We start from the raw sequence: 18,819 nt of genomic DNA on the forward strand, positions 1-18,819 counted from the left end.
AGGAAAAAAATTTTATTCTATATCTTTAATTTTGTATTTATAAGATGATGAATGTTCACTAAACTTATAATCATTTCATGACATATGCAAGTTACATCATTATGCTGTACATCTTTGTGGGGTTTTTTTTGTTTTTTTGGCTGAGCTGTGCCACTTGGGGGATCTTTGTTCCCTGACCAGGGACTGAACCTGGGACTTCAGCAGTGAAAGCTCAGAGTCCTAACCACTGGGCTGCCAGGGAATTCCCATGCTGTACATCCTAAACTTACGCAGTGCTGTATGTCAATTACATCTCAACAAAACCGGAAGAAAAAAAAATAAAGCATGTGACTACCTCAGTTGATGCTATCAAATTGCTCTCCCAATGGATTGGCCCAGGAATTTAATACCCCGTTAATGAATGAGAAGGCTTTATTTCCTACACTTCTAGGAACAGAGTTATTACAGTGAAAAATTGTTAAAAGAAGCAGAAGTTTTGAATGAGTAAGTAGTCTGTATATTTGTTTTCTTTTACATTTACTTATATCTAATCATGTTGACCATTCCTCCTAATTGTATTTTCACCAAGCATTTACTAAATCCTGATAGTTTAAGAGTTTACGTACGTGTGTGTATATTTGGTGTAGATTCTTTATATAACATAGATAATTACCCTTTGCCTATGTTTAAAATAATATTTGCTATAGCTTTTTTCTAATTTACTTGCCATATATTATTACTTAAAATATACAAGTGTTCTACATTTTTATAAAATAATGTCTACACATCTTTTTTATTAGGTGATTTCTTCAAGAGTTATAAACTTTAATTTCCCTCACCCTCCCAAGTTTGAGAAATCTTTAATACACTTTTCCTTTTTTGATAGTTTGCTTGGTTTTAAAATATTGAACCTTTAATCTCCCTGGAACTTGGTTTGGGATAAAGTATTTAATTTCACTTTTCAGTGTGCAATATGCAATACAGCAGTATTAACAGTACATAGGAATTATAAAAAGCTCTGGTTATATCTGACTCTTTCCTACTTGTTCATATAAAGGTCAAGTTACTAAAATCAGTGCTTTATCTTATAGTAAGTGTGTAATTAAAAAAATAAATAAATATCATGAAGTTTACTTCCAATCAAATGTATTTTCACTGGTATTGGTTATGTTTTGTGACTTTTATTTAAATGCATTTAAACATTGGTCATTCAATTATAACAAAAAATATGCACAGTAAACACAAGAAACTCATTTTGGTCTTCTGGAACTTGACCATACCAAGCTAGTAGGAATTTTAGACATCCTCCAAATAACAATTTAAGAACAAGCTTGGTTTTACAACTTCATTTCTAAATACATTTTTAGAAATGTATTTACTCATGTACAACAATATTTCCATGGGTGGGTAGGATCCTGCCTAGTCTAGAAATACCTATTTAAATTATAATTCAGAAAAAGTGGTAAAATAGCTGCTCTGCTAATGATACAGGTTCTAGGAGCAAGAGACAAGCCAGTGTAGATGAAAGAAGGGACTATTCTTTCTAAATACTATATGCATTTGATCCCATTTTCCAGAGTCTAACCTTTGCCAACAATGACTCTACTCCCCTCTCTACAACCACACCAGCTGTATCCAGCCTCTTTCTCTCCCTGGGTGCTCCCTTCTCTTCCCTTCCCCCATCAAACCCCACATTTACTTAGTGCAACCAATTTCATCTAGACATTAGGAGGTAGAGCAAGCCAGCGTAATGAATGAATTCTGGGCGATATACCAATGACAAAGTCTCTGAACCCTCCAATAGGTCAAAAACATGTCTAACAGAGCAACAGAAAGACAGCCAAGGAGGCAAAGTCTCAAGAAGTGGTGAAATTTTTCATCTGTCTCCTTCCAGTCAAATTGGTCTTGCTTGGAAGTGTAGTCCTGGCATCAGCTACCCTAGAATGCTTCCATTTCTTTACCATCTCCAATATGGAACCCACATTTTCTAAAAGCTCTTCTTTATAGTGGGAACAGCAGAAAGGCGACATCATTTATTTATAAGAGATAGTTTTAGGTCCAATGCTTTGAAGAGAGGAGTTGTTTAGCGTGATAGCACGTTGTAAATACACTTTGAATCAGTTTTGTCCCTGACTATGCTTTGGTCTAGTTACTATCTCTGTGTTTATCAAGTGAACCATTTCTACTCTTGGGAAAGAGATTATGTTGGGAAATGGCAACGTTTACTGAGCTCTTATCATGTGTTAATGGGGATGTGATTGTCATCACAACTTAATGAGATAGGTCGTATCATATCTATTGTAAAACTATGAATGCACTGATGCTCCAAAGTTAGTTAACTTGCTCAGGTTTACAGAGCTAGTAAGTGGTTGACCTGGGCTTCTAAACAAAAGTCAGTGCTCTTTTCTACTAGGCTGCCTGAAGACGATTCTCAGATGCACCTGACCTCTGGGTCCTTAGCATCTCTAACCCCCTAAATGGTAGAAGCACTTGAGTACTAATCTTGGATCTGCTAGAGATGTCCCAGAGGTACCCAGCGCATCTTGGAACCTTTCACAGGTGCTCTTACTTGTTGAGGACCCCACAATACGGTTCTTGGTATCAAGTCCCTGTTTAAAATGGTTACACCAAGTCCCTTTTTATGAAATGATTTAACAAAACTTATATAGAATTTATTAATTAAAGTAGCCTGCCTTTCCCCTCCAGTGCACACATTTTAATCCTTGGAAACCATCAGTAACAAAGGTGGGAAAGACATTAAATGACACCATGCTTCAGGTTCTCATGCTTAATGACAACAGCTAACATTCTTCAGCATGTGCAAGATGCTGAGTCCTCACAAGCACAGATGCCATCCATGGAGGCCAGGACTAGTACTACCTGTATCTCACGGATGGAGAACTAGTCATTGACAGGGTAGGTAACCTGCCCAAACCACAAACCTGTATAGGTCAGAGACATGGTGAGCGCAGAGAGGGGTCAAGCTCTTCCCAAGGTCAGCTGAGCAGCTGAGGTGAACTTCCCACTCATGCTGTCCAGCTCCAGGGCCCAGACCCTCACCCACTATGCTATATTCATAGCCTTTCAGCAGTCATGGCACTAATTTAAAGAGCAATATTTTGTCTACCTTTTCATTCTATTTTGAATTAGGTTAACTAAATATAAAGGTTAAGTTGAGGAAAGATTTTGTTGATTTTATTTAATGAAGTCAACATCTAGCTTTTTTCAATGCATTTGTTAAATGAATAAACAACAGACATTCTTTTCTTCAGCTTTCTGCTGGGACAGGCAGCTTCAGAGGTGAAGCCAGTGTGCTGAGGTCAGCCAGCTATCAGCATCAAATCAAGAGGAAATGCTCTGCGTGCAAAGATGCCTTTTTTTGGGTAAGCAATTCAGGTTTCTGATTACAGAGTCCAGCAAGAAGAGAGCCTCCCCTGAAACACATTCTCACAGCCTGGTGCACAGACTTCTCAGAGCCCTCTCCACTCTGCCCTTTCAACCGGTGAGAGGGAGAGAGACTAGGGGAAGGCTGCTTCCCTTGGATAAAGCAGCTCACTGCAGAGCCAAATTCCATTAGCGGGCACTTATTTAAGCACATTGATTGATATTCCCAGAACTAATAAAAACCTTTATGGCCATTAGATCTTTAGTGCAAAAGATCCTTTATTATTGATTACTCTGCAAAAATAACAATAAAAAACCAGACAAACTTCCTAATAGGATTTGTTAGAGCCAAAGTAAACTTTGCAAAGTTGGCATCTTGGTGACATTATGTAATACATAGATGTCACAAGCAATATCAAGATTTCACGCTCAGCCAGCAGTCTTTTAGCATTCCTGTTTTTGTATTTTAACAAGATTTCTAGAATCTAGGAAGTATCTTAACAAAAATGTTTACGGTGATCAAAATTAACTGTGCTGGTTGAATGCTATGAACAAAGATGCATTTTTAAAAAATACTCTCTCTCTCCTAATGTGGAAAGCTCAAGAAGGGAGTCTTTTCAGGGGTTCACTGTTTCTCCCTGGGGAGTCTATACAACAAATACTTCTTTGGAAGATTAAATAACACTTCACTTTCTAAACTAAGACACAATGTGCACCCTGGAGCCTCAGAAAGAACACATTCCCGGCTCCCTTTGGAAGGCCAAGCACACACATGTTAAAGCTAAAGACCTCTTTTCAGAATTTAGTCCATATCTAATTTGAAAAAATTGGTGAAAATATTAAGAAGCCAGAAAGTATTTAAAAGTAAAAAATGAGGCACAATCTGAAGTAAGCTTTAGACAAAATCACCCAATTTAACTTTTGGTGGATGTTGGCATTTGAAATAGTAAAGTTTTATTAACGTTCCTGCCCTATCTCCAAACTCTGTCATGAACAGATTGGTAGACCAACGCCTTCTAGAATTATTATTCACAATGCAAAATTATCCAGAAAAAGAGATGATGTCCCCAAAGAGCTCAGATGTCAAAGGAGAATCTAAAAGTGATAGAGGCATTGATTTTGAGAGGAAGACCTCACATTCTGAGGCCAGCTGTAAGAAAACTACCAAAGGCCCACCCAAGAAAAGCCAACTAGCTCTTCTAGCATTTATATTGCAAACCACTCAAAGTGCATTCAGACTCCTACCAGGAAAACGCTTGGCCTGGCGATCTTTAGCCAGAAAGGATACAGCACTATCTGCTTGAATGCAAGATGGCTCAAGGATATAATAGTATCAAATATCTTTGTTGATAGCTCACCACTGGTTTGATGTGACAAATACTACACTTTCCCAGTTAGGGTCTTTCATTTTTGTAGTAAAAAACCAAACACGTGAACAAAAAATAGCACTACTTTGCATCAAGATTACAACAATCTAATACATGATGTAGCAAAATCACAGGAGTGTCATCCATTGCCTTTGCCACATTCTTTTGGTTAAAATAAGGTCACAGTTTCCACCACACCAACAACTGAGCTGCATAGGATGATTAGGGCTTTGTCTGACCTGCAAAGTCTTTAGGCCTAGCCCCCAGCTGCTGTTGAACAGTTTCCTGAACAGAGGAATTGCTTAGCTGCACAGTGAATCCAATTCCCTACTGCACTCTGTGAGTGTAGGAGCCTACCCTAAGGACATCCCTTCTCTGCCAAACTGTGATTTCTCTCATGATTTGGGAAACTGGTTCTTGACTGAACTAGGATTTCTCATATGCTTAGGTTTCTAGATTCACAAATTAGGAGTGATAGCTCTTGATCCCTACGTCTCTCACAAGGCAGTTTTTTTTTGTTTTTTTTTTGAGTATGAAAGACATCAGGGACTTCCAAGGTGGCTCAGTGGTTAAGAATCTGCCTGCCAGTGCAGGGGACACAGGTTCTATCCTTGCTCCAGGAAGATTCCACATGCTGCAGAGCAACTAAGCCTGTGTGCCACAACTATTGAGCCTGTGTGCTGCAACTACTGAAGCCCATGTGCCTAGAGCCCGTGCTCCACAACAAGAGAGGCCACCACAATGAGGAGCCTGCACACCACAATGAAGAGTAGACCCCACTCACCACAACTAGAGAAAGCCCGTGAGCAACATCAAAGACCCAACGCAGCCAATAAATAAATTAATTAATTAAAAAAAAAAAGATAGACCGACAGCAGGTGTGATGCTATAGAAAAATCATGGACTGGGAGTCAGAGATGAGGGTTCTGGGCCTGATGCTGCCAGTATGTTACACTAGTAGATACTTCGCTTAAATGACTGAATCTTCAGAGTAAACCTTAATATCACCATCTTACAGATGAGGAGACAGCCCTAGAAAGAATAAGCCATCTGTCCAGGATTACATGGCCAGTAACTGATGTTGGCAAAATGGGGTTTCAAACATAGATCTGCCTATTTCCACAGCTCATATCTTCAAGCCACATAACCTCTTGGCCCTCCCTACCCCCTTTTTTAATCTGAAAAATGGGAGAAATAGATCAGAAAGGCAGTATCTAAGATCTTCTTGGACTGTAATATTCTCAGCTTAATGTTCTGAGCACTATCCTAGCTTCTTTCCATGAATTCATCTTGTTTCTTCCAATGAACTCTGAAGTCCTTGATAACGTATATGAAAGCTCGTAGTAAGTCATAAAATGCTCTATCAATTTGGCCATTATGGTTATTATAGCAGGTATACAATAATTATTTGAGAGATCGAATCAAAGTTTCTATTTCAGAGCTTGGCTAGATTGTGGCTCAATTTGGAGAAGTTAAAAGCCTGTCTCATGCCAGCCTGATGAAGCTGCTGGACAGAATGTTCCATTAACTCATTTTTATAAAGAAGCCAAGGGCATCATGGAGAATTTACCTGCCCAAGAGATCTGCTAGTCCCTGGCCTTTTGTTTCAGCCCAAACTTCCAGGCATTTCCTGGTGAGAAGCTACTCTGTGTTTGAGTCAACCTTTCAACCCTCCCCCACTCCTGTTCCCACATCCTTCAGAGATTTGGGCCCTGGCTTGGCTCATTCTTTTGTCCTTTGGTATTTCCTGTTGCTGGAGGTGGGAAATACCTGTTCCAGCCTTGTTCCACCAGTGGTGCCCAGATAACCAGCTGCGAGTGACTGATGACCAGGCAGGGTAGAGATGCAGACTCAACTCCCCATGGCGTGCGCAACCCTGAGACACAACTGAATCAGAAGAAGCCTGGAGTTCTGAAAAGCCTGCTGCTTTCTTCTTCTTCTTCTTCTTTTTTTTTTTTTTTTTTGCTTTTCTTTTTGTTTTTTAAGACACAGACTAATTTTTATTTACCACTAAACATTCCATTTGTGGCACAGTTCCTGTCACACAGTAGGACTCAATAAATGTCAACCAAATGGTGTAGCAAGCACAGAGTGTCCCAGGGACAGAAGGGTGGCTCTCAATGTGGTGTTGCTTTCTTCTTAAAATTGCACTAACATAGGCTGTGAAATGGTAACATAGTTTATAAATAATCCTATAGGTCTTTTAAATGTCCAATCCATTGTCATTTAAAAAAATCTTTTCTTTTAGAAATAGTAACTAAAAGCACCAGAATCTGTTGCCTTCCTTTCTGATTTAAAAGATATATATGCATTATATTTTATAACTATAACTATATATATATAGTTGTGAGTAGAAAGGAAATATATTTAAAAGTCTCCAAGTTCCCTCTCTGCCTTTGCTTGTGTGTCACATGCTTGCCAGCCCACATTAACTGCAAAGTCCACGCATCTTCGCCTGTGGCAGCAGCCCCACTGGGGCAAACTCTTTTAAATCTCACAATTTATAAGAGTAAATGACTACAAACTCTATGGGGTATGCGTTAGCCATACTTAATCAGCATCACAAATGCATATACCCTTAGTCTCAGCAATTTCAGTTTTGGGGATGTATCTCACATATATTTTACTGGGGTGAAATAAGTTTTATCCAAGATTATTCATTATACCATGTGAAAAATGATATCGAAGGGTTGGAAACAACCTAAGGGTCCATCAATTGGGAACTGGTTAAATAAATTACGCTTCACCCATACAATGCAGTCTCGACAGAATAAGGAGGCTCTTTATGTGCCAGTGAGGAATGACATCCAAGGAATATTGTAAAGTGAAAAAAGCAAAGTATGAAGTGAACTGTATATACTATGCTGCCATTTGTAAAAGGCGAAAAAAAAAACCCAGAATAATTATGAATTTACTTTTACACTCATAAAATAACTCTAAAGTCACAGAAGAAACTGATTGCAAAGCAAACTGGGGGACCCGGGTGGGTGTGACCCTTTCATTTCATTTCACTCTTGTTCTTTTTGATTTGGGGCAATGTCAATTTATTTATCTCATAAGTGAAATAACAAAATAAATACACACACAAAAATGGCCCACAATTAAAAAAAAAATCTGACTGAATTCTATTTTACATCTTTTCTGCTAAATGCCTAGATCTTCCAAAAAAGTTTTTCTGGGTTTGGGTTGGTTTGTGCTCAATCTGCTTTGATTTGCTTTAAAAATGAGTTTACTTAGTTTAGGTTATGGAGAGGGGAGATACCAGTTAGGCTCAGATTTATAGTAGAGTGGATCACTTTCTGACCAAAAGGCTCTTTTTCTGGAGATAAGGAAGTGAATCTGAAAAAACTTTGAACTCAATCATTACAGGGTCATGTGCTGCTTCACCCAATTAGCTGGAGTTACAAGTACACCATAGCTGAAAACTCACGTTGTAAACCACTCGGCAAAGTATGCTCTCCTCATCCGTCATGTTGTGTAAAGCATCCCAATGCCAGAACTTACAACACTCCGGCAAGTTTATTGAGTCTCAGCTTTACGTACAGGACTACTTCATTTGCCTTAGAAAAGCAAATCTAAGACAAAAGTAAATAAATAAGAAAAAAAAAAGAAAACAACTTGGGTCATAGGCAGTCTCTTTAAAGGCTCTTTAAAGGCTCGTAATGTCCTTCTTGATGCCTTCAGCTTCACATTCATCAATATGCTGAAGCCAGCAGAAAGCACATGGTTCCCTGGGGTTTTGCCTTCCTTGCTCTAAAGATGGAATTTCCAGTGATGTAATGTGTCTAAAAGCAGAGGCCATCTTTTCAGGGTGAGAAGGGCAGTAATTGTCCACCTCTACTCTCATTAGGCACAAATGAGTTTCATCTTACAAGATTCTGGATAGAAAGTATCTCACTAATAGCCCACTGTTTTCTCTCTGGGAATCAACAGCAGTCTGCGGCCTGGCATCATTGCTGGAGAACTGGAGAAGTCTCTTTGGGGACAATAAAAATGAAGTTGTCCTCTCAGGAGACAGGGACTCAGTCTTGAAACTCAAAACTTAAGTGTACCTTTCAACTCACTGCTCCTAAATATACCTTCCACTCTTTGATAAGATACACAGAAGAAAAAAGGAGCGCCCTTCCCCGTCTTTTCTTAATTCAGCCAGGGTCTATCTTCCTTTATCTAGTTTTGGGGGTTTTAGTCCTCTCTTTTTGGTTTCAAAACCACTTGAGTGCATTTTTGATTGGGCCCAGAGATGGGAATATTCTTGGTCTAGGGAATAAACTCTGGGCCATTTTGATAGCACTGAAGCTTGACATAAAACTCATAATTTTTATCCTCGGTGAGCACAATGGCTAAACTGCGTGCCCCGAAGTGTTCTGTGTGTTTCCATATCTCACAGCAATGATACAGCTCACCTAGTTGCCAGACCAAATACTTGATGAATGATGGCACCCCAGTGTTCCATAAATATCAAGAACTCTAACACCTGGAACGTACAGCTTGGAAAAGACAGTGCTTAAATTCCAGTTGCCTCTTCCAAGTAGCGTAGGCTCTTCACAACCTTGTTTACTCTATAGCAAAAACAAAGGCCTGCAATTTTCATCCTCTGATTTATAAGAGGTGGGCAGACGTGGCTTCTGCAGAGGTGTGCCTCACTTGTATCCTCAAACATTGCTTAGGAAACATTGGTCATCACACCCAGAGTCAAGAACTTGACAGTCATGAATTCAAAGTAAGAGAAGGTGGTTGCTCATTAGATTTGAGAGACTGGCTAAAAATGGGTTGGGAGAGCAGAAGTTCAGGAAAAAGGTCCTTGCAATGGTACAGCATCGTGGGCTGCAAAGAGAACACTCGTACATCTTCTTCCATATGTTTGGCTTTAGAGGGAGGCACATTAGACTTAAATGATAGAATTTTGGAGTTGGAAGCAGACATTAGTCCAACTGTATTTTGCTGATGAGGAAATATGAGGCCTGGAGATTTGTCTTAAATCATAAAGGGAGCTGATGGCAGAGCTGGGTCTGTAAGCAGGACCTTTAGACTCTCGGGCACTTTCTCAGACATTCACAGATACTAATCAGAAGCGAGGATGAACTGGCCATGGACTTACATTGCTATAGAGGGCAACTGGAAAGCACTTTGTAAACTGGAAGGTATTATTATTGCAGGTAATTGTTCTGAACACACCTACTTATTTGATTACCTACTTGAAAGAGAAACAAATTTGAAATTGCCTGCTCAGTTTTCTCATTATCTGAATTAACAGGAAGAAAACAGAGCAAATAAAATCCAGAGATAATCTTAGAACAAAATTAAGCCTTCTACCTCCTACTTCAAAACAGCCTTTACCAACTCTGTTAGAAACCAGCAACATTTTCTCCCAAGTTTCCAGAACCCCTCATCTTGCTTGCTCCCACTCTGAGGAACAGTAGACACCAAAATGCTGGAGAAAAGGAGAAACCAGGGAGGTGGTGAACTCTGATGGGTCCTGAGTGGTATGAACAAAAATGCACTATTGAGTATGTTACGACATTTATTGAAACCACCGTCTCAGCAACTTCCCGTTTTCCCGAGAGAGACATCCCTCCCTCCACTGAGCAGTCTGTGCTGTGATCACAGCTGCCTGGGGATTACTTTCTGTTTCGGCTCAAGAGGCCAGGTAGGTAAGGGACAGATAATGACGGTGTCACTTACTCTAAGGCTTTCATCTCTGCCTCTCAAAGCCTTTCACAACTATTAAGTCTCTTCCTACAACTCTCTTGACTCTCTCCTCTAGCCAAGGAAATAGAAGCCACTTCCAGACCTAAACCAGGTGACCATCTTCCTCCCTTCCCGCCCCCAGTCCTCCCTCATCCCCGGGTCTCAGTCCTCTGGCTGATCAGCATGATCAAGCCCGTGTGTATTTTCACTTGATGCCACAGCACAAACGGAAGCTGAAGGCAAAGGGTTGACAGTTTCTACAGACAGTTTGCCCGCCAAACATTTAAGGAAATTATTTAAGGTTACATGGTTGTAAGTGGCAGAACTGGGATAGAAATCTTGCCAGAGAGGTGTTATAATTACTCTGTTTTACACATGAAGAAACAGAGGCTCAGTTCCAGAAAGGGACATAAACCTGATCCACTCCCCCAACCCGTCTTGGACTCTCTCCCCACGACAGGAGGAAGCTCCCTGCAACGCTTTCGGAGAAGGTGAGAGGGAGGGCTGGGATCTACTGCAAGTCACCTATTTGCTATTGCTGTTCCTGACAATTTTCTTGTAGCTCTGCTCCCTGGGGGAGAAGATGAAACAGAGGGGAAAAAAAAAATCAGACTCTAGTCCTTACACTGTATCCCTGTGTCCCTTCTCCAGAGCGGGGCATCATGAATCCACGGCTCCCCGGCTCACCCTCCAGCCCAGCCTCTGGGAGTGGCAGGGGATAGCGGGGCTCTGCTAACACCAGGGGAGGGCCTGCCTCCGCAGCCACCCTCTCCTCAGCTTCCGGAAGCTCCCTCTCTTCTCTTTTCCAGGAAGTGTTGAAGAAACGGGAACTCTGAACCCGGATGTCTGTTCACCATTCTTTGGATTTCTGTTGTTCACCCTGGGTGGAGATGCCCTTCTCTTAGTAAGCTGAAAGGTGTCAGCATGGGGGCCACTAACTCAAGCAGTTGGTTAGTTTGGTCCCACGACCCGTCACTTCAGTGCAGCAGCGGCTAGGTCACCGCATTGATGAACCTGTTGAGCTGAAATGACTCAGCTGGGTATTACGTTACATGTCCGAGGCTCAGAATACCACTACAGCATTTCTGGGAGATTATTGCTTCCAGTCATAAAGAAGGGCCCTAGAGTTAGCACTGCTCTCAGAATAGACTCACCTACAGAGCAGCTATGCAGTAGAATAACTGATTCATTGACGGTTATTCACTGACATTCAAAGACAGAACCTGTCTTTGGCCAGAAGATGGTAAGGCTACCTTCCAAATCTCTATGTATGGTGAGCCTCTCGGACTGTACCTCCACTGCAGGGGCAGCCCGCATTTCAAACTCAACATGCCCAAAACTGAACTCATTACTTCCCCCCTCTTCTTCCTGTATTCCACCAGGACTGGTGGCACCATTGCCACTCAGTCACCAGAGCCAGAAATCAGATCATCGGCCTGCACTCCACCTTCTCTGTCAACTCACAGGCAATCGGCCGCCAGGACTCAGGAGTGACCCTTGTTCTGAATTTTCAATTCTATCTCTCCTTTCCATCCCTCCTGTTGATTTGTCAGTGCACATCCTTAGCTAATTGTTGTAATAAAACAGGAACAAACATTTCCTGAGAGCAGGGACCAGCACCCAGAACACTGGTGGGTAAGAGGATGAACTTGGAGCCAGAAGGGTGAATTTGAATCCCAGTCAAAATGCATCAACTGGGGGATAGTATCTGAACTTTAGTTTCCTCAGCTATAAAATGAGAATAAAAATACCTCCCTCCCTGGCTTGCTGTGAGGATTAAATAAAGCTCACACGCTAACAATGCTTACAGCACTGCTTGGGCACCATGTAAGTGTTCACAACATATATGATACAAGTAATGATAGATGAGGAAACTGAGACGCCTTCTTTAGGATGTTAGTTAAATGCCTTCTTTAGGGTCACACGATGATTAAGTACAGCTGGCATATGACTCCAGATCTATCCTTCATCAAAAGCCACACGTTAAAAATTTTACCACATGGCACATCCGTGGCCCCAAATGTGGTTGTTAATAACAAAATAGAACACTTAAAGCACCAACACAGAAAGACATCATATATGATATAGAACTGCATATACAGTATGATCTCATTTCAAAAAATGCTACGAACTTCTCTATTACTACCTCGGCATCTCATATATTCCTTTGTCATCTCATTTTTCATTCATCTCTCCTACTAAACGACTCGAGGGCAGAGACTCCCCATTGCATAGCACAGGGTCAAATACACAACATCCAATATTTGTTAAATTGCTGAGTAGGATTAAATCTTTTAAAAAATTTTTCTTATTTATTTAGCAGATAATAGATAACAGTGAGTAATCTGTGAATGTGCTAAACAGCATTTAAACTATACAAAAACTTATTTAGCTGACAGTAATATTCCTTCTATCCCATTCCCCAAATACTCAGCTCCTATCCCAAGAGGCAGTTATAGGGACCATTTTCTTGTATATACTTTCAGAGATATTATCCAATTGCATTGAATTTTAGTGCAATTTAAATGTATTGCCAAAGAGTATTAGGCGATGGTGGGAACTGTTTTGTACACATTTAGTCAGCATATTTTCTTTCTTGAAAAGTCACCAATTTCTCTCAAAGCCATACAAAGAACAACCTAACCATTAACTTTGGGGGGCTGTGTGTGCGTGTGCGTGTGTCTCAAGATCAGCAGCAAAGATCATAGCTAGTTGCTGTGTTTCTGAACTCCCTCAGATAAAACTACCTCTAATTCTATGCAACTCTGTTTACAGGTTCCTTCCACTTAAGGCTGATCTTATGATCCATTTTTTCAAAAGTTTTTGGCCTGAGATTTCATTTTTATTTGCTCTTTGTTCCCTGGACAGGGAAAGAGTGACATTCTGTGACTTGAACATGACAAAGGAATTTCATTTCTTTCAGGGAGATGTCTGAGGTCACTCTAACACAACCCACCACGGTTTGAAATGAGAAAGTGCTTCCTGGAGGAAGAGAGACAGTAACCCCTCTTCTCAGTGTGGTTTTTGTCCAACAGCTGTCTGCAACAGCCCTGGAAGACACTTCATCTAATGCTTTAATGATGAACAATCTTAAAGGGACTTAGCACTTGGCCCTGCCTTCTCTCAGGTTGCTAACCTGCTCCTGTTACATGGGCTTTGCAGCCTGGCACTTTCAGACTTTCATATCCCTTAGAAATGACATTAGAAATGTCGTTGCATAGAAATGACATCAAATCGCACACATGGTTCTATGCCTGTGTTTGTAGAGGAATTGGTACTGAAATATTTACAATTCTCTACTTTTCTTTAAAATATATTAATTCATATCTCTACTCCTCCTCTGTAATATTTTTCTAGTCTCCATTTCCGCACAATAAATTCACGATTATTTTATTTCAAAAAGATGAAAGAAAACAGGCTGAACAAAAAATTCACTCTAATATGTAGACTTTCCCAGTCCTTTTCAGTAAAACTGATCAAAACCCAAGAATTCAAAAACTAAGTAACAGCTATAGGTCTTTATTATCATTTCATCTTTGGGGAAAATATTTTTCTTCTTCCTTCTTAGCATGTTTCCAGTTTCTCCTTGTGCTGCAGCAAATAAATTTGAGAGTTGATGTCCAGACATGTCCTTTTCCTATTATTTCTTTTAGGGTTGATGTAGACATGGTACCCAGCGATAAGCTAAATGAGACTGTTTTCACTGGGCCCTCAATGGAAGAGGCACCAAGAGATAACTGAAGGCTTCTTCCTTCTCTCCTAAATCTGTTTGCTACTAAATTGCGATTCCAAGTCTTTGGTGTAGACTCAGTGGTCTCTCTGACTGTCAATGAGCTCTTTTTATTTGTTTCTTTGTTAGTGCCTTCTCCTTACTTCTACCTCCTCAGTTTCCATTAGAAGAGCCAAGCCTGAGGGCATCCTGCCAATTTATCTACCCCAGCTCAGCCAACTCATCACATTTCTCACAAATCTTAGGCAAGTCCTCACTGGGCTAGGAAATGATCCCAGAACTCATAGAGAAAATGTACTCTTAAATCCTGGCATCATCTTCCTTCTATTAGAGATGTTATTTCTTTGTCATCACTTAAGAACGTCCTTCTCCATCAATCTGCTTTCCATGTTCAGGTTTTATCACTTTCCATTTCTCTGTTCTTGAACTGAAACATTTCTGTCCTAGAAATTGAACTCTTGTGTTGAGAACACCATTTTGAATCAATGTTTCTGCATCTTTTCCAAACATACTCCAGTATCACTGAGCTCTATTATTATACGCATAGGGTTGCAAAATAAATGGGTATTTGTTAAACGAATGAGAGGAATGCAGCTTAATCATTTGTAGGAGAATTATACGTTTTCTGCTGAGTGTAGCTGAGTAAATCATACAGCAAAATGACAACGCTATGTGAGTACGTGTAGTGCTGCTTGGTAATTGGCATCTACCAAGACATGGCAACATTTTTCTTCCTGGCAACTCTCACAAGATGTCAACTAGTCAGGGGAACAGAGAGGTGGGATGGCAGAGTGGTTAAGAGAATGGCCTCTGGCATTAGACAGCCTGAGTTGGACTTCCAACCTCTAGCTTTTCCTAGCTGCGTGACTTTGGGCAAGCTGCTTGATCGCTCCATGCTCAGTCTCCTCAACGATAAAATGAAGATCAGAGTAATCATCCCTCCCCACTGCCTCCACAGGCTCACTTAAGGATTAAGCGAGCTAATATAAGCAAAACACCTAGAAAGTAGCTGGAATATTGCTGTATAAATGTTCACTATTATTATTATGCAGCTATTACTTGGCTTGACAATGACTGTATTTCAAAGCACAAAATGAGATGAGAATACTGTATTTTACATCAACTTCCAAGACAATGATATAGTACTGAAATACTTCTTCCAGGAAGGCAATCAAACCTGGGAACCTAAAGAAAGCCATTACTTCTCTGAGTCAGTCAGGACACTTTCTCTTTGAACATATCTAGAATTAAATGAACAGTCATTAATTAACAATAATTACTAAAAAAAAAGCCAAAGATATTGACATGGGATATATCCAAAGTCTTGTGACAAACTACTCTTCTGCTATACTATTTGTCTGCAATCTAAGAATCCTATTTTGGGGGAGAAAGTTATAATTACATTTACATGCTGCAGAATTTTCTTAGTTTTTATTGTCATTACCGCTTATATATGATGGAGATCTTAGCAAACTCCAAGGTAGAGATTAAGGCCTTTTTTGGTGGCGGACTAGCAGAAATTTGTTACAGCTTTTCTTTTTTTTTTTACAACATGGCATTGGCTTATCTGTTTACTAGCATTGGTTCAGTCAAAAATTCCAAGTAAGTAGTTTCTTCAACTATGTTTTCAAGAAGGATTAATGCCAGCCACAAGTAATGAACTATAATTTCAGACACCAATAAATCAAACAAAACAGGAATGTTTTATTTGTATAGACTGCTGTCAGTAATGCTAAATTAGTAAGAGACTGAAATGTTTCAAAAAAGGTATAGCTATTTATGGCAGGTGCTTAGAGGCAATGAGTGAGAGATAACGTTTTCCCCAATTTACATTCCCAGTCACTGGAGAGAGTGTGCAAACAAAAAAGATTCGGCCTCTATGACGAAGTGCTGATACTCAGCTTCAAGTCAGCAACAGTTAGAATATAATTACTGTTAGGGACCTGCGTCTCACTTTGGGTGTACTTATTGTGTAAATTAGTTTTACGTGAAAGTGACATTGTATAATGATCACATTTTCATCAAATCCAGTGTGCTTGCTTGTTTTTATTGTTATCTAACCGCTCAGGCCTAATGATTAAGTTATCCTCTTTTATCCTTACATGAGATGGAAAAATATTTGATCTATTTTCCTTCTCCACACAATCAATTGATTTGCATCATGCCTAATGATGCTTCTTTCAGATTCCCACGTGTTTACCATGTATTGTTCCAAACATACCAACATACTACCATTTAGAGGAAAAAAAAAAGCATCTTCAAATTCAGAGTAAAGCCTGGGCTATCCTTTTGAATACCTACAATCAGTTCATCTGATAATATTCCCAGGCAATCAGATGCCCCAGAGAGACAAGATCCAGTTTTTCTTTTTTTTTCTTTCTTTCTTTTCTTTTTTTTTTTGGTTGTTATCAAGCGACTTACCCACAATGACTGCGGTGACAGTTAGCAGCACAAAAGCATTCCGAAATAGGTAACTTTTAACATCCTCCTTTGTGATATTCTGCACTTTCTTCTTGGCCAAGAGTGTGCGTTTACGGACCCCTTGCTGGAATCTCTCCATCCTGCCTCCCATCCTGGCTTCTTCTCCATTGCTTTTAGTCATATTTTACTTCTCTAGAGTGTCTCTTCCTTGAACTTCAAGGTCACGGAATCAGCCCCAGAAAGCCAGTCCTCTTTGGCGTTAAAGAACACAACTAGACAAGAGGGAAAGAGACAAGAGTTACAGCCTCCAGGGGTGAGAAATCAGTGCTGCCTCATACCAGGGGAAGCTGCTGGCACACTGCATAATCTCAGTAGGAATCAAGGGGTGGAGAGCGGCAATGCCAGATCTCAAGGCTAGAATGTGCATATTTTCCTGGACCACATGTGAGGCACGTGCATAAATCCAGAATATAGGAGCAGGAACTTGTGTTACATTTTTAAAAATGTGTCCTTCCCCCTCCGGTGAAGCTATAAAAGGGCTCATCAGAGCTGGATGTCACTGAGCACCGCCCTACGCCCACCCGATCCTGCAGAACCTAGCACAGTGTTCGCCTTCAATAAATGTCCAATGGACTTAAATGCACAGGAAACGCTCAATAATTAGACTTAATGGCTTAGGCTGTATACATGGTGAAGGCATAACCAGGTCAATAAAATGAATTAAGATACTGAGATTTCACAGTCGGAGGTTTCTGTTATATATAAGAAAGTATTTTTTTCATTAAGGAAAAAACCATGATCATATCAACTAGTAAATATGCTTATGAGAAGCACACAACTACCCACAGGCCCTGGGAAATACATCTGACTCTTTCATATGGCAACTTTTTCAGTTTTTTTTCATGAAATAAGCCAAGGGCGCTGGGCACATTTATAAATCATCTGAAATCATAATTCATTTTCATTTTTGTCACAAGTAGATGTACAAAGTAGCATCTGTCTTTGTGGCAAACACGCTGGAGTCTTCTGAGGAAACTATCACCCACTCCTCAGTATTTTATTCAGAGGAAACTACCACCCACTTCTCAGTATTTTAAAATTTAGGATTTCTAGAACAGATGCAGAGATGAATCCAATTTTCATTCCAAACATTACAGCGTGTGGTTTCTGGTTTCTTTAAAGTGCTCCTAGGTTATTCAAATACATCTAAGTAAATCTCTTGGTGCTGCAAATCAGCTATTTTGAAAGATCAAGGGATTCTTTCCACTGTTTTACAAGATTCCTAATCCGTAACCTTTCCCGTGGTAAATCCGAGTAGAAATCAAGTCGTGCCCGTGGACCTGCGTATCTGGCAGCGCGAACAGCCAGCGTGTGCGTCCGTGGGGGAGGTAACTAGAAAGCGAGGGACTTTTGGCAAATCCAAGTGCGGAAAAAAAAAAAAAAAAAAAAAAAGGACTTGTCTTAACAGTTTTGACTTCTAAATAAAATTGCAGGTTGGGGGTCAGTGATAACACGACATACAACTCGCTCGAGACGTCACAACAGATGAAAAGTTTTAGGGAGAAGTAAAGAAGAGGAGACGCGAGAGACCAGATTTCCCCCCTTCTACTAATCTCTGATTCCCTTTACCAGTCACTTTTAAACAGACCAGGTCAGCCTTGATTCTTTTCCAGCGCTCGAACCACAATCTGCCCTCCGTCCACCCGGAATGACTCAACTCCAAATTAAGAGAGAGGACAGGGTGTAAATAGACACCACACGCTCGCTGCCTTAAATTACGAACGTGGACTTTATCTACCAAAATGGCCAGCATTTACTCTCGCGGCTCCTCTGCTTGGGAAACAAAATACTCTGGCGGGGAAACGGAATGAGAAATCAAGCCCAGCAGGAACACAGGACGTCAGACTTACCCTCTCAGATTTTGTAACGGGTGGAAGATACCCCAGGCAATGACAAGGTGAATTCCCAGCAGGTACAGCGGAGCAACAAAACGCAGCGAGCCAGGCGTGCATGTGCTCTGAAACTGCAAATTACTATCAGGGCAACTTAAGAAAAGGGGCGGAGTCTGTGCCCGGGAAAGGGGGAGTGGGGAGAAATGAAAACACCACAGGGAAGGAGGGGGGGGAAACCCGAGGTTTCTGGAATATTGATGAATCCTGGCGCACCAGAAGCATGCTTGCTGGCTTTGTTTTGCTTCTTAGACCGCTTTGCCGCTTTGTCAGTTCACCTTCATTAGAAATGCAAGACCGG

At 40.5% G+C, this 18,819-nt stretch overlaps 1 protein-coding gene across 1 annotated transcript in view; it reads right to left on the reverse strand.

Moving 5' to 3' along the window:
- SLC1A3 (solute carrier family 1 member 3) overlaps positions 1 to 18,606 on the reverse strand; it is a 73,557-nt gene extending 54,951 nt beyond the window's left edge. Inside the window, exons 1-2 of the mRNA XM_057709227.1 lie at positions 18,480 to 18,606; positions 16,570 to 16,841 (exon numbers count right to left, since the gene is read on the reverse strand). Of these exons, the coding sequence (XP_057565210.1) occupies positions 16,570 to 16,750 (181 nt within the window). The 5' untranslated portion in view covers positions 16,751 to 16,841; positions 18,480 to 18,606. The remainder of the gene's footprint in view (positions 1 to 16,569; positions 16,842 to 18,479) is intronic.
- Between the last annotated feature and the right edge of the window lie 213 nt (positions 18,607 to 18,819).

This window comes from Hippopotamus amphibius, chromosome 15 (genome assembly GCF_030028045.1).
Source record: "Hippopotamus amphibius kiboko isolate mHipAmp2 chromosome 15, mHipAmp2.hap2, whole genome shotgun sequence".
Classification (NCBI taxonomy): domain Eukaryota; kingdom Metazoa; phylum Chordata; class Mammalia; order Artiodactyla; family Hippopotamidae; genus Hippopotamus; species Hippopotamus amphibius.